The sequence below is a fragment of the Pelobates fuscus genome, chromosome 5, assembly GCF_036172605.1.
Source record: "Pelobates fuscus isolate aPelFus1 chromosome 5, aPelFus1.pri, whole genome shotgun sequence".
NCBI classification, from domain to species: domain Eukaryota; kingdom Metazoa; phylum Chordata; class Amphibia; order Anura; family Pelobatidae; genus Pelobates; species Pelobates fuscus.
The window spans coordinates 27464012-27488507 of NC_086321.1; the positions used below are offsets into that span (position 1 = coordinate 27464012).

The window sequence follows — 24496 nt, forward strand, 5'->3', positions numbered from 1 at the left end:
GAACAGCCCACCTACCCAAATACAAAATAAATAAAAGTCACTGTTTAGTAGACATACCCCAGAAAACTTGCTTTTATTTAGTTATGCAATTTTCTATTGGGGTGTATCTAAAAACAGCTTGTTAAAGCTGCAGTTCTCGTTTGCTGCCTTTGCAAGCCCTCCCCTTCTAACCCCGCCCAAACTTTCTGTGGCTGTCCAATCACGGACTTCCCAATGTAGCTAAATGAGAAATCTTTGCAAGGCAGGTGCTGTGGGCAGTTGCTGCCTCTTAAGTTTAGCTCCACTGAGCTAAACAAACCAGGAAGTGAAAAGACAAGTTGTCTGATCAACTGCCTGGGGGGTGTAACCAGGCTAATTTAGAAAAGTGTGAATTTCTATTGAAATATGTACTTTTTTTTCAAAATGAAAAAAAAAAAAAGCAGACACTTCACACATAAAGCTTTTCAGCAAGCTAGTGTGCTTTAAGGATCTGGAGTGACCCTCTAATATATATGTATATGTGTGAATATTGATTTCAGAATTGCTAAATATAATTGAACATCCCTCCTAATGATACAGATAATATCTGTTCTATGTAAATGTATGCATTTACTGGTAGGGCTGTCCACAGGGATTGGGTGACCCTCAAACTACCCCGAAATATACCCCATAGGGCTTGGGTGCCCCTTGGGCTTGCCGGACATAAAGTGTGTATTTTTTGTATGGGATCTTTTATCTTAAAATGTTTCAGAGAAAGTCAGACGTAAAAACATATTTTTGCCACCTACAACAAATGTAAGAAAATAGATAAACAAAAATGTTCACTCCACTTATGGTATTTGATAAATACAGCTTTCCAAAAATGTACCCAGCATGTACAAATATTACACCAGTACTTGACATCATTCATGAAAGTGCTGTTTAAAAAGCTGGTATACCAACACAGAAAGCTGGCTAAGACCAGGCATCTGTACTAGAATGGAATTGCAGCCTTCAGATACGAACTATGGTGAACCCCGAGCCCCGCTCCCTCCTCCTAACTCACTGATTGCTAGAAAGCAAACACTGTAATTTGAGGCATATATGCTCTTGTTCAATGGTGACAGCTTTTACAATTTCTGTGCACCAAAAATATAAAAAATAAAGCTATGGAAGTTGGATGTTCACTTACCCTATCTCAATATTCCCCCTCCCCCCAATTATAATTTCCCTTTAAATATGTTAAGTTCACACAAATGCACACCAACGGAGAGTACATTGTTTTCTAATGCTAGGTTTTGGAAGTAAAATGTAAGTGTTCCATAGTTCACATTATCCACAGATATAATAAAATGTAGCTTATTCTATAGCTACTTACAACTGATTCCAACAGACATTATTTGAAAAAATAAATTACTCAAAACAAGTCTGACGCGTTTCACAATTTTAATATTTAATTAAAGTCTCAAATGTAAGACACGGAGATACACTTAGCTTTTTTTTATTTTGATAATCTACTTTTATAATTCACACACAGTGGCATTTAGACAGGTTCATTCATGACCCATTGCCTAATGCAGGATATGTGCACAGATTCACAGATGCATTACTTTGTTACGCAAGAGGTGATAGTAAGTAGGTAAGGGAAACTGGAACTTGGAAGGAATTTAATGTTTCTTTGATTTGAGTAAAGATGTCAAAATGCTGTGTTTTTTGTGTTAACAAACACAGGCTCTTTGGCTTTGATTAGCCTACTACTCCCATGGGTCTCAGGAAGACAGTTTCTGTATTTTTGTCTGTGAGAGGTTTATGGGAAATGTAGTCTGGTACCAGTTGGATGTCCACTTCGACTGTTGTTCCTTCCTTGAGTGACAGCGAAAGCCAATACAGAACCATGTGGACAATACCATAAGACCTTTCCCAGGGCCTAACTAAGAGCCCTCAATTACGTATGGAGGCTCAGTACAGAAGGAATACCTAAGTAGATGGTTTTCTGCTAAATCATGATATTAAATTACTATTTTGTATTTACATTTCTCAACTAGTGTAAAATAAAATCCATCCCTGTTTTGGGGTAATATTCAAAGGAAATGTAATTGTGTGGGCTGACTCCCTTAAAGCAGAACTGCCACTTGTGCGATGGGTTCTTATTTTTTTAACATATACTAGCTTTTATTTTCTAATTTACATAGTTACATAGTTACGTAGGCTGAAAAGAGACTTACATCCATCAAACATTAGTTTTTTTACTGTTGATCCAAAAGAAGGTAAAAAAAAAAAAAACAGTTTGAAGCGCTTCCAATTTTGCAACAACTTAGGGAAAAAATTCCTTCTTGACCCCAGAATGGCAGTCAGATTTATCCTTGGATCAAGCAGTTATTACCCTACACTGAAAGATTATATCCTTGAATATTCTGTTTTTGCAAGTATGCATCTAGTAGCTGTTTGAACATCTGTACGGACTCTGATAAAACCACTTCTTCAGGCTGAGAATTTCACATCCTTATTGTTCTTACGGTAAACGTAAGTACTAAGCCTGCCAGACTATCCAGGCATATTTTACCTTTTAGCAGAAAGCGGCAAGGTGAATTGTTAGTGTAGGACTCGCTTAAAAAAGTTTTGCCTTGACGTGGAAGGTGAGCTTACACTCAAATGGCCATTGGAGTGACACTAAAAACCTACAGTGATTTAAACGTGCATAGGGATTTGAGTAACTTTTTGTTGTTGTTTTGTTCGTGTTTGTTTGTATTTGATCTGATGAATACTAAAGCCATTGCTGCTGCTCATAAATACATTTGCTACAATTAATACAATAATACATACGAAAGCAGTACGTTTTACATATACCCCTAGGACTTTTTAAAAAAAATTCTATATGGATTTATTTAAATAATATTTATTTAATATAAAGGCTTATTTTAATTTCTCAGGTTTACTGTACAGAGTTCAAGTTTAAGTACGTATATGTATTGTTGTTTTACCATAATTTATAGCTAGTATTTACAATAAACATTGTTAGGGAGGCGAAGGGAGAGCCTGGGAAGTTTTACATTGCTGTAACTGCAGCCTGACTGATCTCAGATAAGCAATGCTGAACTTCCTAACAAGGACTGCATTAGAAAAGAAGATAAGGAACTCATTGCCTCAACCCCCAAACCGTGTTCGGATTTCTTTAGTATTAGAGCACGATCAGTGGAACGGTACCCATTCTTTTTGTACTATTAGTTATATCTATTGCAAGGCTGCTTCACGTATCATCCACCCTTCCTGTATGGAGCGTTCAGGATTTCAAAGGAGAACACTAATTTCCAGGAGGTTTTTTTTACATTTTGTTTTGATTTAAAAAAAAAAAAAAATAAATAAATAAATTTTGCTAAAATATCCTTTGTTTCTGCTCTCAATAAGCATGTTTCTATTTTTTTGTACTATGTGAGATTTATTATCAAAGTGTCACCATTTTACATATGTATTTTTATTGCAATTTTTTAAAAACTGTTGGGTTTTCTCATCTGTTGCGCCCTTATACAACATTTTTTCGTCAGCAAAACAGATTTAGAATTATTTTCACTTCTCTTTTTTTTTTCTGACTCTGAATTTGGTGTTCTTCCTTCTATGTCTGGATTCTAGTATGGTTACGGAGTGTGTAAAAGTTTCTGCACCTGTTGGGCCAGATCAGTCACCTGGTTTTTGGTGGTGTGCAGTTTGTTCTCTCTGGTTTGCGCTCGGGTTTCCACCTCTGCGATTTTCCAGCAGAAGACCCCTATTTCCGATTGTGCCTCTCAGAGATCTGACTTCCAGACCTGCCTGATGCCTTGGAGGAGGTGCTTTATGTCACCTTTAGTGACTGGTGCAGAGTCTTTGTCTGTATCGGAGTCTGAACGTTTCTCCCAGCCCAGGTGATTGGCATGCGTCCCCGTTGTCTAGGGAGGCCTCAGAGGCCTCTTCCTCACGGAGTACAGTAGGCGCCATTTTGGAGGGAGCAGCGGTCCAGGCCTCTCAATAGAGATCCTGATGTTTGGTTGCCGGGCGGGGGGTCTCTGGAGAGTGAAACCTCTTATTCTTGTGCCCCATGTTAGTCTCTGTTGGGGGGGGGAGGTTAAAAATGCAGCCCGTGGAACTTCGTAAGTATGAAAATTGTCTATTTTTGTGTTTCAGGCCCGGTGCTCTGTGGACATGTGTTTACTCTGTCTCACAACTACCACGCCCCCAAATAATCCCTTTTTTTTATCACTTTTAGAACACTAAGATAAATATGATTAAAATAATTATGGAATTTAGCCATCACTTTTCAGAACACCTTGATAAATATCCCCCATAACGTGGTGTTTTGGGGAGTAGGGTGCAACCGTGAATCATATGCTCATTTAGCTTGAGGTGTAAAAACAACCCTGCATAAGGCTTCTGAGGACGCTCCATACACACACTGCTGCTCTGGAGACATACCTCACTTAAACCTGCTGGTATGTGTCAGCTTATACTGCACAGCTCTGAACTATGCTAATTTATTGTTCCTATTAAAGAGACATTCCACACACTGTAATTACTAGTAAGACAATGGGGGAATATTTTAGCACTGTGCTAGTGATTAGCAAATATGGAAAAAAGGCGATTCTCCCCCCTCCCCCCCTTTACATTTTCTCATCTCATAACCTCCAGGCTGGTAAGCCCCCTATCTGAGAGGGTCTGCCCTTTTTTGAACTATGTGACTACTGCCCCCACCTCCACAGACTCCTTCTTGCATACCTCATATGTTGAGAGGAGGATGCTTTAATTTGGGGAGAAACTACATGGTTTGGTGATTGAATAAAAAACTCCCATCTGCCATGCTATTCCCACAAAAGCAGAGCGTCTGCTTCTAGTATTAATGGGATAATAGAGAAATGCATAGACAATATAAACACGACAGAACCATATTAAATATAAAAGGCTCCCCTGGAAATGATAGAACATAGCCCAGTGTCACATTAAATTTTAATCATTAACTACAAGTGTAGTTTTATCTACTGCTCCACATCAACCAACGCCTCATTCCATATAAGTTTAAACACACATGAGGTATAATTATCTTATAATGAATCTTGACATTTCTTTATATACATAGTCATGTGTCATTATGGTTTCCTGCCCATTTGCTTGCCACTTAAATTTTGCTGGGAAAGTTTATAAATGTGTGAATGGTACATAAGTCATTGTGTTCTAGAAGCCTAAACACCTAACGGAGGTCTGAAAGCCCCCGGCAAACTCAATGACCCTTTATATTGGCAGAAATTCACGCACCTCTAGCAAGCTTTAACTTCTTAACGACGTTCGAGCAGGTCATTACATCTCAACTATAACAAGCTTTAATGCATTTAGGACATAATGACACGTCCTGCAGATATGACGTTAGCAGGGTTAAATCCGTGCTCAAACCAGGGAGTCCTAGGTATCGATGAACTGGTAATTCCCTCTGTGTGATGGGACCATTTTTTAGGGGCCCCAGACTTTTAGATGAGCTGTTTGAAGGCACTGAATGTCAGCACAGCAAACAGTTCTTTAAACAGGCATCCTAAATTCCTATTAATTTGACCACGGTGTGAGCAGGGTTTAATCCTTGCCAACACTGGGGAGTCCCAGGTATAAATGGGTCAAACGAGTTTGCTGCGGCCAATATAAGTGGCCCCAGACTTTTTCATGAGCTGCTTGCAGTGCCGAAAGCCAGAGCTGCAAGCAGTGTTTACATATGCGTGTAAATTCCTTCAAAGAGATTGCAGTGTGAGGAGGATTAAATCCCAGTTCACACCACTAACCCCAGGTGTCAATGGATAAATGGGGATCCTGTTAGTCAGCTGGGGCGATACAGACTGACCAATGAGCTCTGTGCAGTGCTGGAAGTCGGCCTTTAACGTATTCAGAATTTGTGGGGTGCGGGCAGCTTTGTGGAGACCCTCCAGACTCTGAATTGACCCTGGTAGGGTAGCCCAACCTGTATCGACTGGAGCAGGGCTTTGCCAGTTTCCTAGCATCAATTTCTGCATATTTGGCTAGGAACCAGACCAGATTGATATTAGCAATGGGTTAGTTTAGGGTTAGGATTGGGATTAGTGTTGGAGTTAGGGATAGGGCAAGAGTAGGGTAGGATTAGTGTTTGGTTAGCTTTAGAGTTAGTGTAGGGCTAAGGTAAGGTAAAGGTTAATGCTGGGAGTGGGTTAATGCTGTTTTAAGGTAAAGATAGTGTAGAGTTGAAGTTAGGGATAAGGTTTGTGTAGGCATACGGTTAGAATTAGTGTAACTGTTGGGTAAGGCTTATGGTTGGTATAGTGTTAGTGTGGGGGTTGGTATAGGGTTAGCGTAAATATTAATTTATATCCTAAACATTTTAGGCATTTAACAATCAGGACTGATATATGAATCTATTCTGAGTTCTTTTTAATTAGTTGCACTGACTGTATAGAAATTATTATTAAAAAAAAAAAATGTGAAAAACTTGTTATTTTTGTTTTTAAAAAAAAATCAAATTTTTAACATTTTATTTACACATAAGAAGCTTTATGCTTCGAGTGACCCTTTAAGTTTAAACAATATAGACACATCTACCATAAATGATTATGACTTCTTTGGAATACCACACAGCTGCCCATGCATGCAGTGAAGATTTAAAGATTTAGCGGAGATAGGAAGAGGCATATGAAGATAACAAAATAATATTTGCAGAACATAAACTCTCTGGCAGTAAATGATTAGCTCGCAGTATAAGAATTTAGAATGGTAGTATTTAAAGTGTAGGAATCCTGCAAAATTGGAATAATAAAAATACAACATAAAACATTTCTAGACGTTGTGATAGCACACTAAATTGCCAAATATATAGATTATATGGAATTTGTAATTTTAGTTTTAAATTGTATGTAAAATGGGGTGTTTATATTTCAGGTAAAACGAATAATTAATCTTGATTTTGTCATTTGATCTATTCTAGTTTTCAATGTTTCTATTATATTGTACTTGGAATAAATTTTCTTTTGAAATAGCATATTTGGATAAAAGTAATACTACTGTATTATTGTACCAAATTTAGTGCACTCTGTTCTCAAGGAAAGTATGAAACAAAACACATTTGTGTTGTTTGTGTGAGCGTTCATGCGCATCGAACACATACAATGCAATGTAAAAAATACACTCAAAGTTAAAAACTATGTTCATTATTCAATTTCAAAAACCATAACTTGTATTTAAATGGCTTTAAAAAAAATGGGACTGACTGACTGACCTTGCTAACTTAAAGGAACACTATTGTCACCTAAATTACTTTAGCTAAATAAAGCAGGTTTAGTGTATAGATCATTCCCCTGCAATTTCACTGCTCAATTCACTGTCATTTAGGAGTTAACCCCTTAACGCCGTTACGACGTTCTATGCCGTCGCGCTTTAAGTGGGCTTTAAAGCCGTTGCGACGGCATAGAACGCCGTAACGGCTTTGAGCCCTGGAGCGCCCGGTATACTTACCTTACCGGCGCTCCGCTTCGGGAGGACTGCCTCACAGCACAGGCAGCCCCCCCACGGCAAATCAGGCCCCCCGGGGGGCCATGTGATCGCTCTCAAAGAGCGATCACATGGCCCCCTATAGCTGGCTGTGGATCTGCCAGCAGGGGGACTGTCTAAAATATCAGACAGTCCCCCTGCTGGTGGGATCTGTAAAAAAAAAATATTAGACATGTGTAAAAATAAAATAAATATATTTATATTATATATATGTATATATATATATTATATATATGTATATTATATATTTTTAACGTCATACATAGTGTATTTTAATACTAATATAAGTACATATATTAGTATTAAAATACACTTAGAATGACGTTACATATATATAATATACATATATTATATATATAATAGATATATACACATATTATATATATATATATATATATATATATAAATACGTATAATTACAATAATAAATAAATAAAATAATAAAATTAATAAATAAAATATTGAAACAAAATTTTATATAAATTATATATACATATGTAATTTCATTCTAACTGTATTTTGTTATTAATATATATTGGTAACAAAATACACTTAGAATGACATTCTATATCTATCTATATATAAAATGCAAATAACCGCAAATATATATATATATAGATAAATACATATAATTACATAAAAGATTACATTAGTATACACGTAGAATTTAAATACCTATAAATGCATATATATTAAAATTCTACGTGTATATTTAAGTAATCTTTTAACATAATTAGGTGATTTGATTAATTAAAATTTGATTGACATATCTGACAACACAGGAAGAAAGTGCAGAGAATTTAATTTGACCCTGTAACTCTCCAAGACAACATAAAACCTGTACATGGGGGGTACTGTTTTACTCGGGAGACTTCGCTGAACTCAAATATTAGTGTTTCAAATTGGTAAATTGTGTTACAACGATGATATTTTAAGTAAAAGTGACGTTTTTTGCATTTTTTACAAACGAACGGCACTTTTATGGACTATATTATTGTTGTAATATGTTTTACTGTTTTAAAACACTAATATTTGTGTTTAGTGAAGTCTCCCGAGAATAACAGTACCCCCCATGTACAGATTTCATGGTGTTTTGGAAAGTTAGAGAGTCACATATAAGGCTTGCATTTCATTTTTTTGACATTGAAATTTGCCAGATTGGTTATGTTGCCTTTGAGAGCGTATGGTAGCCCAGGAATGAGAATTACCCCCTTGATGGCATACCATTTGCAAAAGAAGACAACCCAAGGTATTGCAAGTGGGGTATGTCCAGTCCTTCTTAGTAGCCACTTAGTCACAAACACTGGCCATATATTCGTTTTTTGCTTTTTTAACACAAAAACAAATATGAACGCTAACTTTGGCCAGTGTTTGTGACTAAGTGGCTACTAAAAAAGACTAAACATTCCCCACTTTCAATACCTTTGGTTGTCTACTTTTTCAAATGGTATGCCATTATGGGGGTAATTCTCATTGCTGGGCTACCACACCGTCTCAAAGGTAACATTATCAATCTGGCAAATTTATATTTGAAAATGGAACGTTCTATATTTGACCCTGTAACTTTCCAAAACACCATAAAACCTGTTAATGCGGGGTGCTGTTGTACTCGTGAGACATCGCTGATTACAAATATGTGCATTTTTGTGCAGTAAAACCTTTTATGACATTCACAGCTAAAATGTCAGACGGAAATACAAATTTTAAAAAAAAATCTTATTTTCTCACATTTTTTTTAAATTTTATTCATAATGAATTATGTTCCATATATGAATAGTTAATGATAAATTAAAGCCCTGTTTCTCCTGAACAAAATTATATATAATAAGTGTTGGTGCATATAATATGAAAAAGGGGAACTATGGGTGAACAGACATATAGCGCAAATTTCAGTTTTTGTTTACGTTTTGTTTTGATCAGAAGGTGCACTATTGACTCCGTCCTGCAGGGGTTAAATCACTTTGTTTCTGTTCATGCAGCCCTAGTCACACCTCCCCTGGCTATGATTGACAGAGCCTGCATGAAAAAACAAAAACTGTTTTCACTTTCAAACTGATTTAATTTACCTTAAATAATTGTATCTCAATCTCTAAATTGAACTTTAATCACATACAGGAGGCTCTTGCAGGGTCTAGCAAGCTATTAATATAGCAGGGGATAAGAAAATCTTAATTATACAGAACTTGCAATAAAGAAAGCATAAATAGGGCTCTCTTTACAGGAAGTAATTATGGAAGGCTGTGCAAGTCACATGCAGGGAGGTGTGACTAGGGTTCATAAACAAAGGGATTTAACTCCTAAATGGCAGAGGGTTGAGCAGTGAGGCTGCAGGGGCATGTTCTATACACCAAAACTGCTTCATTAAGCTAAAGTTGTTCAGGTGACTATAGTGTCCCTTTAAACCCCGCTCTTCAGAGAAAGCAGGTAATGACTGTCAGAGAGACACCAATAGAGATAAAGCAATGACAACTTATGTCTACTGTAAAATGCAGTCTTCCTGGAAGAGTGAAAAAATAAAGAAATAAAAACTAGCATGTTTGTTGCATGTTATATAACTTTTAAAGATTTATTTTCTTATATGTACTGAAACACGCAGAGATATAGGACACTGTATAGATTTTTAAGGATTTATTTCAGGTTCACGACGTACATAACAAATGTGGACTATCTTCTAAAAACTGAAAAAGCAGTAAAGCAATAATAATAATGTGTTAAAACATTGCAAATTCTTTCAGGGCCCAATCATGCAGTCTCTTCTGGCAAAACAAGGTTACTGGAAGATCAGGTTTTAAATGTTTTCTTTGGGAATTGGAATGGTGGGATGGTGCGTCACTTTACTAAAAACACGTTACGGTGGGAGGCAGACTTTATCAGTAATTGGGATGTTTTGGGGGAAGCTTCAAGAGTCTAACTAGGTTTTTTAACCAACGCGTGAATTGTCAGGGATTCAAAGTGAATTAATCAGGGATTTAACATTTTTTGGCCAGGACTGGGAATATTCTCCAGGACACCTAGCGGTGTTTTCAATTTGGCTATGTTGGCCAAAAATGTAAAATTTGCTTTGAATTCACTCTGACTTAAAGGGACATTAATCTAAGCACCAGACCCACTACAACATAATACCGTATAGTGGTTCTGGGGCAAAGGAACTGTCCCTGCAGTCTCAGCAATGCAAACACGGCCTTTTTCACTAGGAGGCTTTCTGGTGTGGTCCTGTAATCTTGTTTTGATTGTATTCCTAAAGTAAGCGTGCTCCTTTAAGTGAATTACTCTAAAAGGCAGTAGTCTCTAAAACAGGGGTCAGTAACCTATGGCACCCATGCCTTTGCATGGGACGCAAGGCTGCAGGGCCAAAACAGGCCAGTTATAGAGTGTCAGTCAATGAGGTCTGCACTTTCAGCAGGTGCAGACACTACAGGGGACTCACCCTTGAGATCTGGGACTTCCAGATTCAGAGCTCTGCTGTGGGATAAAATGGCAACGCACCACAATGGAGACAGAAAAGGTCTGAACCCATGGAAGGTGCAAATAGCAAGTTCCACCACCGGACCACGAGGAATATTGTGGATTTTTGCCCTACCCCCACCCATTCCCCTGACCAAAGGTATGCAATAGAGAGGGGGCAATAATACAATTATACAATTTTTTATTCATAATTATAAACTTTATTTTAGTAATGAGCCCCCCAAAATTTGCAATGAACAAACACTAGAAACAGCCTACACATACACCACCCCCACAAACTACCCCTGCACATGACAAATCGGCAGCCCCCATACAACCCCACAGACAGCCCCCACCACACAAACAAATCACCAGCCCCCACCACACAAACAAGGAGCCCACGTGCACATCCGTAACATCACATATAGCCCACATAGACACACAATACCACAATTAGCCCACATACATCATCACACACACACACACAAATACTATAAGCAGCCCACAAACCCACTAATATCCAAGTGGATTGAGATGTTTCCTCTTCATGTGAAGTCCAGTTTCAGTTCTATATAAATCATGCAATTTCCTCTGCATTTTTATATCCTGTTGTGTCTTCGAGCAGATTAGACTGTCATAGAAGGAAGTCACAAGTGATGCAGCTGTGAGTGAGCCTTGCTATTGGGCTGGGGTTACAGTGCCCAACAGTTCAGGGTTTCCTAGTGTGAAGGAACAAGGGGACCATTGCCTGATCTCTGGCCAGTCTCATTGTAAAAGTAAAAACAGATGCTGGATGTAGCCTCATACTAAAGATCTATGTGCCATCTCCCTGCCAGGTGCAGAACGTGGCTCTCCTAGTTCACCATTATCATAGTCCTAGAATGCTGGTTTAAGACATAATAAACATAATATCGGTTATAAACCCCTGAGCTGCCGTGCAATTACTGGCTGGATGTAACCTTATCAGGATTATTTACTAAAGACTTCAAAGAGAATTTAAAGAGAATTTCACGTTTAAGGCAAGAGTAGTTGAACTAAGTATAGCTGCCAAGATAATTTATCCAGTTCAGGTTTTTTTGGCCTTAAATGTAAAGAGCACATTGAATTCTCATTTTAGTCTCTGCTCCTAACCGCGGCCATGGAACAATGGATCACTATGGAACCCAGACATCAATATCATCTCCTGGCAACCTCAGAATCTTAGATTTATCATGAAATGGTGAGATTTTTCAGGATCCTGTATTTCCCCCTCCCCCCCACCCCTCTCCAAAGCACCGTGCACACTTACAACAAATTAGAGTTTATACATTTTATATGGATTAATAAAAAATTTTTAAAAAAGCTTTTTTTACTGAAAAGTAATTGAAGTGTCAATCGTAATGTTGAAATGAGCTTCTGTCAGGCCCATGCTCGTCCAATAAAGCTATTTTTTTTTTTTTTTAAACCTTTACCTACAAACATGCTTTTTGCTGGCTTTGAATTATTATATATATATATATATATATATATATATATATATATATATATATATATGCGTAATGAACCACGTACATAAAATTAATTAATTAAACGGCATCTATATTTTCACAAATTCACTAAATATTTTATGGCTTACCTTTTGTAACCACACCTGCCCCGTAAGGTTTGATCCTTACATACTCTGGCAAATCAGTAGAAACTAGTAGACTGTTGAAATACAGTTTCCAAAGCTTGGAGGGATATTAATATTACTCACTGACAAGCCACAGTGTGCAGACAAACCGATCGCAATCACAACTCCCATCATAACTGAGCATGGTGGGAGTGATGGTTTAGAGAAAGGGGTTTTGCTTACATCTAACAGCAGTAATGATTTAAAGATTGACACACATGTAATCACTCATCATAAACCTCAGATATACACATTTGGGAGGAAAATAGGACAGAAGATAAAAGTCCAGAAATCTTGAAAAAAATCTATTTTTGAGAACATATTCTGTCCTGGTTATAATTAAACATTTAGCACTCCACATTTAACTACTAAGGACCTTGCATGACCCTCAGCCAGCCAATCAGCTGCTTAAACATACTGGAAGTTTTAGTGCCAGGCAAAGGACTGTCAAATAGTACCTGCCTTTGTTCTATGCTGCTTATAACCACAAAGGATTCTTAGTCTGTTTGAAATTGGGTTACCTTCTCACAGAAGGTAAATCTATCTATCCCTAGAGACCAAAACAATAAATAAAATCTACTCTTGACCTGAATTGATCTAGTTTGCTTTGATTGTAAGTTCTAAAACAGAACGTTCCATAGTGATTACAAGAGTACTAAATTTAAGATGATATAGTTTTAGCAGCTGGATTAGAGACATCTCTCACAACAACATGCATAAATAAGTACACACATTTACTGTGCATATTGATCATGAACAATACTATGTTCTTTACTGCATTAGTGACTGAAACATTAGATAGCTAGCTCTTCTACAAGAAAAACTCCCATGATGCTGGGCCAGCCTCGATTCATAATGTACAGAATCAGATACTGGATATTAGAAGTGAATAAAATATAGGTTTTGGTTAATAATGCCATTTGCAATGCCCTGGAAGTGGAGGGATCGCTTTTACTATAATCTAACAATTTCAAAACAATACAATTTATTTTGCAATTTTTTCCATTACTACTATTTAAAACAAGGCATTCCAATCCAGATATTTGGAGGACAACTTTCATATTGATCTGAAGAGCATGTTAAAATCTATTGATATAATTCTATTCAGAACAAAGTATCTTATCTCAGCTAGTGCACCATGGATGGGAAGGACCAGCCCTGAGTAAAGTTCAAATATGTGAAGAATTCAGTGTCCGGTCCCATCCCAGCACAATAGGCTCATGTCTGTCAGCAGCTCCATTCTGTCTCCTGCAGCCCAGAACCTCTAAACTTCTTTAAACATGTGCCCAGTCATTGTTGGGGTACAACTCCCATCATCAGCAACCAGAAACAGGATGGTGGGAGTTGTGATAAAAAAAACCCACAAACTGCCTTAAAAGTAGAAACTATAAAGTAAAAATATATAAAGGGCTCCACATTACCGTGGCATACCACCAACTTGCAAAGGCCATGGCTAGTGTGTCCTGTGGCTACTGATCCAGAGTGTGCTGGTCTCCTCCCCATGAACTATTGCAGACTCCCAGCAGTGCTGAGCATCCACCTCTGCCTGCTGGAAGGAGGGAGGGAGGGCACTGGGCTGGTCTCCTCCTCCACGACACGGGGAGGGCCATGTTTTTGGGGTTTGATACATAGTGTATTAAGAACTCAGACACCCTACCACGCCCTGTGTGGAGATTCCCCGGGTCACCCAGCAGGGTTAGCTCAGCTAGGAAGGGTGGATCAGATGATGCCACTTCATATTTAGGTCAATAACTGTTAATATGTGTTGGGTTTACAGCCATCCGTTAATTAAGCACAAGTAACAGCTGCAGCAGTTGTGCAACAAAGTTACTGCTTCATCTGGGAAGGTGATGGAGAGGGGGGGCTTTCTAAAGCCCATTTAATAAGCATCTTTTATTTGGGATATCCAGACTTCTCCCCCAAGGGCTGCTTAATACCTTCAGAAATAGCTCCTGTCTCACCCAAAGCTGCCACCTCCCTGGTTATCTGTGTGCCAGGCTGCAGTGACTCACCTCTAAAAACTCTCATGTAATAACTACCTTCCTGTCCCATAACTGGATACAACTCACCGCCTGCCATCATTATTGCGGTTATAAGGTTATCCCCAAACTGGCACCAGGCTGGCACGCACCCTGATCTGTGCAGATACTTTGTTGGCACTGGGGTGGGTATCAAATTACCAGCTCACACTTACCTCTTTGGAGCCCTTGCCTCCCCCTGTGTGTTTTCTCCCTTTACCAGGCATGGTTTCACCAGTGGCAGTCCCTGCGTGGAGTGGGTTCTCAGCTTCTCAGACTGCAGCAACAATGTGAGAGAAAGAATAACAGAAAGTTACAATGTGACTTCCTACTGTATGAGACAGCTTTTCCAATCTAGCTGAGCCCAGTCACTGGCCCCTCCTTGCTGCTGTCTGCCTGCCAGGAGAGCTCTGACTCTGGCTCAGCAACCAGTCTCTGCCTCCCTCCTATTCCTTCCCATGTATGTGTTTGTGTTGTTAGTGATTGGGGGGGGGGGGGGGGACAGATCTGTGCATTCTAGCCCAGGCACATAGCTTGGCTACAAGGCATGGGTGGGGTGGTTGTACCTGGGCTGAACAAAGTAGAGATGTTTGCCAACTGTGCAAATGATCAACAGGTTTAGCATATTGTGCTGCATTCTTCAGGCCCTACTGCCTAAGACACACCCTCAATGTGTCACTCCTAAAGGGCCTGGCTGGCATTTCTGCTACAAAATCTCTGCTTTTGTTATTTTACAGATATATGTGTCCTGGTACTGATTGACAGGCCTCTGTTACTCTCTAACACATCCTAATACCAGCAAGTTCCTGCTATCCACTAAACAGTGACTGGTGGAATGCTGAAAAAACAAACAAACAACTTAAAAAGATAAATTATATATTTGGAGTAAATTCGCACTTGGTTTCTAAATTTTTACAGCACTGCTTTCTAGACTTATGCATTGTTATAATTATTATAAATATATATATTTTTAATGTCAAAGGTTAGTGCTCTGCAATACATTATTTAGTAACTATACATATATATATATGAAAGGGCCACTCCAAGTTCTCTATTAATAGGTACAATCCAAGCACAAACTATTGCTCGGTGCAAAGCTTATGTCAAAAGAAGGCCCCCTCTCTCCCGCTCTCATTGCACGTAATTGCAGTAATTTGCAATACTTGATGGAGTGTTTGTGTGTATAGTACCATTTATAAAACATGGACGATGTTATTACTAAGCTGAAAATAGCCGACTGCTGCTATCAGCTTTATTACATTTGTACAGCGCTACGGAATCTGATGGCGCTATATAAATAATAATAATTAGAAGCTCTCTATATGTTGCATGAGTAACTGTTTATGGGAGAATAGGTCGGTTAGAACTGGTCAGCATATTTCAGTGATGACTGAATTGATCATGGAGTATAATAATATAGTAATATACGGGCACTGTGCCCAGCACATTGCTATAAAAAGTCGAAGGGTTAATGTCATCCAGTATCGCATGTTGCTTAAATTCTTATTTTTTTTTTAAAATAAGTTATTTATATAATGTAATAAAGTGTAAATACACTGCTCTATTAAAAAAATAAATAAAAAAAAAACATACCAAAACGTTAGCAAATGTATAGATTTTGAGAAATTTATATTTGAAAATATTAAATGTCAATCAATTCTCAGCACAGGTCTCTACGTTGGAGACAGGAGTGATAGATGAGGAGAGCAGGAGAACCCTCCTACAGGTTCACATTGCTATTCTGCCACCAAGCACATCTGGCGCATGCTGGAGAGATATAGGAATGGAACCTCTGATGTCACCCCCTTCTGATGACCATAAGCTTGCAGTGAAGACAGTATGCTGGCGTCCTTAAAGAGGATTGATTTGCTTGAGGTAGTTTCCCTACGCAGAGCCAATCCCTTTAAAGATGGGGGAAGTAAGGTGGAACCGGCAGGTGGATGTTACAAGGGTTAATAGCAGAATCTTATGGTGGTTAATTGGCTTCCTCAACTTTTAGGTGGGTGCCTGGGTGATAGGGGATTTATTTGGGTAGATATTAGTTTAATGACTACGTCTTGTATTTATGTAAGGCCGAAACACACCATATATAGCTGATAATATTATATATATTTTTTTATTTCAATAAACAGGCAAACGTGCTTTGCATGCAAGGACTTTTTCCAATGGTGAATTATTTGGATGCTATAGTAGTGTGAGATGCAAGGACCGCTTAGAATGCTAATGTTGGAATGCTGGAGAGGGGATAAGTTACACTATAATTACTGCTTAAGAAAATACATATATCATTTACCTTTATGATAAATGGATACACATATTGCTATAGCAGCTGTTATAGCTGAAGTTGGACCTGGCATGACAGCTTCATTTTAAATAATTGGGGCCCGATTAAGCCTGGCATGCCATTTAAAGCAATGTGACTGTCATTTGTCATTGCATTTCCTTTATAACAAGGTTGCCGTGGAGTGCAGAGTTCAACCATACTCGCAGGAAATAGAAAGCACTTATTGGTAAATATGAGAAGTTACTTATTACGTTGCTAGAATAAACAGAGGTTAGATCCATACATGCGCACAGTCACAGAAAATTAACATTTTATTACAGACGGTCTGTCAGCTGCACGGCATTGATAATCTTTAAGTTTATGACTGAGAGAACACGATATAATGTGTAATAATGCTTTGTAACGTACTGTGTAAAACCTTTAACCTATAACGCTTCAGACAATTCTACATAATGATTTAGAATGTATCTTTATACAGAATGTAAAGGGGCTAATACTGTACTAATAATGTGCAAAAAATCTAGACGTTAGCAATTAACTACTTTTTGCATTTAGTTTCTACTGCAATAGTAAGTTGTGAATTTTAGAACTGCTTATATACATGTTCAAACTGAAAATATAATGTGAAGTATGGAATTTGGGGCGAAGATTTTTAAAAAAATTTTTTTATACATCTTTATAATTTTTTTGGCACAAGTTATTTATTGGCGCAAGCTTTTTTGAGCCATTGGCCATTTTAAATGCCCTACTCCTGGCACGGTTAAAGGGAAATAGTCATATAAATGCCTGATACAAATCATGTGCTAACTGCCCTCGCTGTGACTGAGTGGCAGAACAAAGATCAAAAGATAAGCAATTAAAACCAATTAAAACATACTTGGCCCTTGACAGCCTCAGCTATTTGTAGCCAAACCTCTTTTACCTGTGTGCTAAATAAAAAAGTTTTTTTTTATATTTTAAAATTTTCCATAAAAATGCAAATAGTCTCCATAAAAAAATAAAAAAACACCAGGGATTCAAAGGGACCCCCCAAAACTGAAGATGCCTCAACAAAATAGCCCAGACTCCCATTTACCCGTTTAAGGCCTTGAGGGGACCTTGGATGATGCATTCTGCAAACAAACTATGAAATGCAGATACTGATTTATTCTTTGAGCTATCCTACAAGGACCCATTTTATGCCCCATCATGGCATTTGGGGTTACTAAAGAAATAGAATACATTAAGTACCAGCCTACTGTGATAATGACCTACAGATGTAGCCAGAATCCTATCATTCCATGACAAGAAAACAACATCACGTTTAACCCCTTAAGGACACATGACATGTGTGAAATGTCATGATTCCCTTTTATTCCAGAAGTTTGGTCCTTAAGGGGTTAAAGGAACACAATGTATTACTGTATTACTAATATTATAGTGTTTCTATGGGTCTTCTACATAACGTGACTGTGTGTTTTACTCGGTCTGTGCCATGGAAGAGCCTCAAGTGGCTGTTAGTATGATGTCACTAGAGGAGGAGTTAACCCTACAATGTAAACAATGCAGTTTCTCAAAAACTGCAATAGTTTACAGTGCAGGGTTAAAAGGACATGGTCACTGCACCCATACACTGAGATGGCGTGGTCTGGGTGACTATCCTTTAAGTCAAGAGAAGATAGAATTAGATTGCTAGATAGCTGGATGATTGGACAGAAGGACAGAACTATTCAGCTGATTTTTAGATGTATTGTTAAGAATATTAACGCAGAGGAACTTTTTGAAGAAAAGCTGCAAAATGAAGATCTACTGGGAAAAGATGGCAAATGAAGAGATACATTGAAACATTCGTATGTACGTGTGGATTTAACATAGATAGTGTCGCAAGATAGTATCGGTCAGCTCCCAGTACTCAGACTGGAAAGTAGTACGAACACGGACTGATTGACAGTAATGGCTGAATTGATTAATGTGTCATATTATGTAGTAGTATATTTAAACCTTTCAATGCCAGTGGTGTGCCAAGTGATGAGTTAAAGGGTTAATGTCTGGTTATGGTATCACTCAGTAATTGATGTTTTGGAAACATTGGTTGGTTATTCAGCTGTTGATAACGTATCCAAGAACACTGGCATTCGCCATCTCCTTCCAGTCCCACAGCCCCCCAGAGAGGCCAGTTCAGATACTGTGCAGAGCTTGATAAAGACTCGGTGTAGTGTTACAAGGTAGAAAGTCCTTTACACCACCGCCAAGAGCCTGGCCCTATATTATTCATTTACTGGGACAACAAATGACAAGAGAGAACGCCCAAGCAGCCCATGTCTAAATAACTGACAGTGTTGCTTTAACACCCTTTGCATACAGCTCTGCTAGTGGCTAGGAGCTGGGTTTGTAGTAATATCGTTCAGAAATTATTTAAAAGCTCTCTTTCTATGTGTGGAATTCCATTGGCATGTTATATGTCACCTTTACAAGTTGATTTACTGCAATCCTTTATTTATATGGAGCGAGGGAACATTGCTGAGTTATACGGGTATTTGTGTCAGATCACACACATTGTATATATTGCAAAACTTTGTGTGTGGAGAGAGAGAGAGAGAGAGAGAGAGAGAGAGAGAGAGAGAGAGAGAGAGAGAGAGAGAGAGAGAGAGAGAGAGAGAGAGAGAGAGAGAGAGAGAGAGAGAGAGAGAGAGAGAGAGAGAGAGAGAGAGAGAGAGAGAGAGAGAGAGAGAGAGAGAGAGAGAATATGTAACAGTGAGCCACGTATTAGGGGAAAATAATGACATTGAAGGTCCATAGAGAGATCATAGCAAACCACAAAATGAAAAGATGAGCACAAGGGTGACCTAAGGGGCGTTTGAATGGCACAGTACACCCAGACACCTTAAAAGTGGATTATATATTCTGTCTTCACTTTTTACAGTCCCCCATTTGGCTACCTATTTACAGTATGTGTAACTCCAACGTTAACCCACACAGACTCTAACCTATTACCAAGGCTCTTACCAAGCCAAGCCTCATTCAGTTACATCCACCGGTCCTGCACCTTGCCATACCTGGGTCACTGGTGGTTCTGCCTGGAAAGGGGGAGGGTCTTCCAAAGAAAGCCTGTTTCAAGTTGGTGTGAATGCATGGCGGTCTATCAGACAGCCTCCCTGGCAGACTGTTTTGAGCGCTGCTGAAGCTCTCTGTGCAGGGTCCTGGTGCCCAGACACCATGAGCAAGGCAGTGTCATGTGCTTGTGTTGCACTTATTGGAGTTGGACGGACATGAGTCTAAGATCAATATGGTCCTACCATGATCTGGGACTGTTGGTAGGTAAGCACAAGCGTACATGCATTATGTATAGGTCCTCACACATGCTAAACATAGGGGCACTTACACACATCACATATGCAGTCAGTCGCAGACATTTGCACAAAATTAAGTCTAGGATGTTGGGGATGGCAAGAGTGTTCCACTAACATCTGGATTCATCGTTACTAGACACCTCATTCCCCTGAAGACTGGGTTTCCATTGCTATGATGCCATTTATTGTGAAAGTGTTTAAATTTGTCAGAGAAAATGGGATTCTACAAGATGAAATGGTTTTGGTGCTTAGAGTGTCCCTTTAAATGTCACTGATTTGAAGGCATGGCTTAGGGCTACAATTCATTTTGAAATTCATCTTTTAGCGGAGATTTTAGTGTATGCAGTGACATCCATCCTGAACTGAATGTGACTGCGCTATTTAGATCTTTCTCACTATCCACACTGGAGCAGGAGTTTATGGGATATATATTTAAGCTTTTATCTGCAATCCCATCATATATCTCATATCTGCCCCATTAATAAAATCAGCTTTACTGCCAACTCCATTCACACTTTTCTGAGGGGCGTTGTCAGACACTGTCATCCAGTCATACATGAGGGCAACGGCAGCTAGGGAATCTATGTAGGAACCTGACAGGGCATGTGGGGGTTTATATAGTGTGTGTACATGCACAAATATTATTCAGGGTAGAGAAGGAACAATAGCCTTCTCCCTTGACATGAGGTACTGATGGGGCAAGCTAAAGTGATTTTTGTTATTTGCTGCAATTATAAGAGAGGCGGGGAAGGGGAGGGAATAAAAGTGGACCTACTTACACTGGAACCTTCCAAATTTGTGGGCTGGAAACTGGCACTATGAACTGTTACTCAACTGTGTTACTATGTAACACTAAACAAATATATACTTATTAAAATATTTTAGATTAGATTCAACTGTATTATCATTGTACAGTGTACATACAAAGACTAATAAAACATATTTGGTTTCTGATCAGAAATAAAGTTAGCGGTTAATAAAAATCCGATAAAATAGAGAGTGTAACTCAGTAAAGCGTATAACAGTCCACATAGTACCATAATACATCTAATATCTAAAACTATAATCCCACACTCATTACTAGAACAGTCAGTGATACGTATAGACATTACATAATAGTACCCCCAATACAATATGCAGCCTATGTATATATATTGAGAGTATTCAATAGATATTTTTATTAAAAGATATATATATTTATAGATGGAAAAGATATATTGTTATTTGTCTGTAGTTACTCTGTGAATTGTATCGATTGACATCCAGTTTGTGCCCAGCGATTATTGATTGTGTGTCTTTGTGTACAGTGCATCGTTTCTCTGTTCGATGGTTACACATGGATGATTTTGATGTTTACAAGGACAGATAAAGTCTAGTGTCATTAATATAAGCACTAGAAATATATTTATTAATTAATTTTTTATTTTTAGCTGAGGGCAGGACATGGGCCTATGCTGAAGACAGACGCTAAGCATGTACATAATTGACATTAGAAAGCTCAGAACCTTTGTTCCAGCCTGGCTAATGAGGCCCCAGCGACGCTGCCGGAGGTGGAGTTACATCTACGGCAACAGAAGCAAAACTCTGTATGTGCAGCATTCCATAGTGAAACACAGAACATACAGACGCATGGCACCATAACCACTTCAAATCAATGAAACGATCAAGGTACTAGGAGTAATCCATTACGGTCAAAATAGCTGAATTCGAAAAATTCTTTAAGTCACTTCACCTATTCTGGCCTTAAGTTTAAAATGTATCCTCACTTGTGTAACCCTCCACCACCAAAAAAAAGAATGTTTCTACACTGCTTGTGTATATAATGTTCCAGTGCTCAGGGATCTAATAAAGTGTGACAGGTGACATTTGACATACAAACACAGGTAACTATGTCAAAAGCACACAATGTGACATTAGAGCCATAGGCTATATATTTTTATTTTATTTTAGGAAAACTGCTTTTGATACATAGAGCAGCTGTCCCCCAGAGGTGGTAGAGTTGAGCCTAATACAGTGGAAGTGTTCAAGATCGCTTGAGAAACCCACTTCTGTTAAGAATAAATCTGGTTTTGAGCCTGTGTTTTCTTAGACGGACTGAGCCTGTGTGCCTTTATCTGCCTACCTGTACCTCATTTTGACTTGCTGATGCACATCCTGACTGTGGACTAGCTGTGGCCTGTATTATTAGGGTGAGTGCATTACTCACTATGCTGAATCAGTCTCTTGTCTGATGTTGGCAAAATATTAAAGAGGCACCCTAGGTATCATAATAATTATTATTATCATTTATATAGTTCCAATATATTCCGAATCGCTTTACTAATTATAGAATGGGGATATTTGACAAGTAATTTACATACAGAATAGAACAGAGACCAGAGGTAAAGAAGGACCTGCTCAAATGAGCTTACAATCTGAGGAAGGGGTAAAGACACTCAAAAGAAATACCAGGATGTCAGAGGGTTGGAGGGATTGGGGTGGATAAGATGCCTATGACGCAATAAGCTGGTAAAAGTGGTGTGTGGAAGAACCGAGGGGTGTCAGGATAGAGAGAGAGTGAGCCGCTATGGGTGCGAGGGAAGTGATTAGTGCAGTTAAATGACAGAATCGTCACCCAGGAAGATGGTAAGCTTTCCTAAAGAGGAGTGTTTTAGTGACTTATTAAAGCCTTGCAGACCAGAGGAGACTCTGAAGGCCAGGGTAGGGAATTCTAAATGAACGGGGCAGCTCTCAACATCCTGCCGGGGCCGACGTGTCCATAATGAGGCCGCCTTAGGGTGTCAGAGCAGGGGAGCCTCTGGCTGGTTACTTTTTCAAGGCACCTGTCTCCCTGCAGCCAGCACAGAGCAGCCATGGAAGTCAGCTGGCCTCTCCTAATGACTTCAGGAGGAGAGGGCGTGACTTCCATTGCTCTTCTCCCAGACTCCCCAGTGGAGTGCGGGAGAAGTGCAATGGGAAGTCAAGCCCCCTCCTCCTGACACCATCAGATGAGGCTGGCCGACTGACTTCCCTGGCTGCAGGCCACAGCCCCTGCCCCCTACTACAGCCGCTGTGCCCCCTCTACAGCCCTTGTGTCCCCCTTCTTCAGCCCCTGTTGCAAACCTCTACATCCTTTGTCCCCCCCCACGTCAGCCCCTGTGTCCTCCCTGTACAACCCCTGTGTCTCCCCCCGCAACAGCCCCTGTTCCCCCTTCTACTGACCCTGTTGCAAACTTCTACATCCTGTCCCCCCACCTCTACAATTCCTGTGCCCCACTTCTACTGCCCCAGTGTCCCCCCTTCTACAGCCCCTGTCCCCCTTTCTACCTCCCTTGCCCCCCCTTTTACAGTCTCGGTCCCCCCCCCACATCTCCTGTCCCCCCCTCTACATATCCTGTCCCCTCACATCAACCCCTGGCCCCCTTCTACAGCCCATGACCACAAGGAATAAGGTGGTCTCAACCCCCTCTTAGCCCCTGTTCCCCCCCTTCGACATACCCTTGGACCCTACAGTCCCTAACTCCCCTGATACATATCCCTCCAACTGCAGCCTCTATCTGCCCACATGCAGCCCTTATCCTCTACTACAGACCCTAATAGTGTCTGTATGTCTCCGTGTTTGGCTGTATGGCTGGAAAAAAGAACGAGAAACAAACAAAGAGGCTGGGGGAATTAAGAAATTCACAAGGGGGTAAGAGACACACAATGGGGTGTAAGAAACACTAAAGGGGGTTATGAGATACACAGGTGAAGATGCATTTTTTGAGGGGTGGAGTGGGAGGTAGCAAAATGCATCTTTGCCTGTGTAGCCAAAAATTTTTGCACCAGCCCTGAATCCTGCAGATGAGAGTTGGCAATTCAGGAACAAGCAGAAGTTAGAAGAAGGTCATTTGCAGAGCGCCTATTTCCAGCATCACGTCTGGCAGCGATGTGTCTCTAACACTGTACTCACCCTCAAGCAATGGTGAGCCACTTGATGAGCAAGAAAGTGAACATGAAATAACCAGCAGCTGCAATCTTAGAAACACGGCACCGTGAAAAAAAGACCAGGCTGGACCAGCAAAACAATGGAAAAGGTAAGTTGCACTGGTCCCAGGGCCTAAAAGGGTTGTGATGGGCAACTGGGAGGAATCCCTGTATGGGTGGCTGGGCAACAAATTACTGACAGAGCCCTTTTTACTGAGTATCCTCTGCTGTACTGTGTAATTTTCATTCAGCTGTCACTTGCAAAGACTACAGCATTGCACTTGTTTTAGAATATCTATGGAGGTTCCTGAAGCAGCTTAAATTGATTTTTCTAGGTAAGTCTATC

General features: G+C 39.5%; 1 protein-coding gene across 3 annotated transcripts in view; it reads right to left on the reverse strand.

Annotated features, from left to right (window-relative positions):
* CAST (calpastatin) overlaps positions 1-24496 on the reverse strand; it is a 133171-nt gene that overhangs the window by 97348 nt on the left and 11327 nt on the right. The window contains exon 2 of one of the 3 annotated variants that reach the window (XM_063453676.1): positions 14769-14869. In XM_063453676.1, the coding sequence (XP_063309746.1) occupies positions 14769-14819 (51 nt within the window). In that variant the 5' untranslated portion in view covers positions 14820-14869. Of the gene's footprint in view, positions 1-13995; positions 14115-14768; positions 14963-24496 lie in introns of those variants that run through there. The other 2 variants (XM_063453677.1, XM_063453678.1) reach the window with 2 other exon arrangements.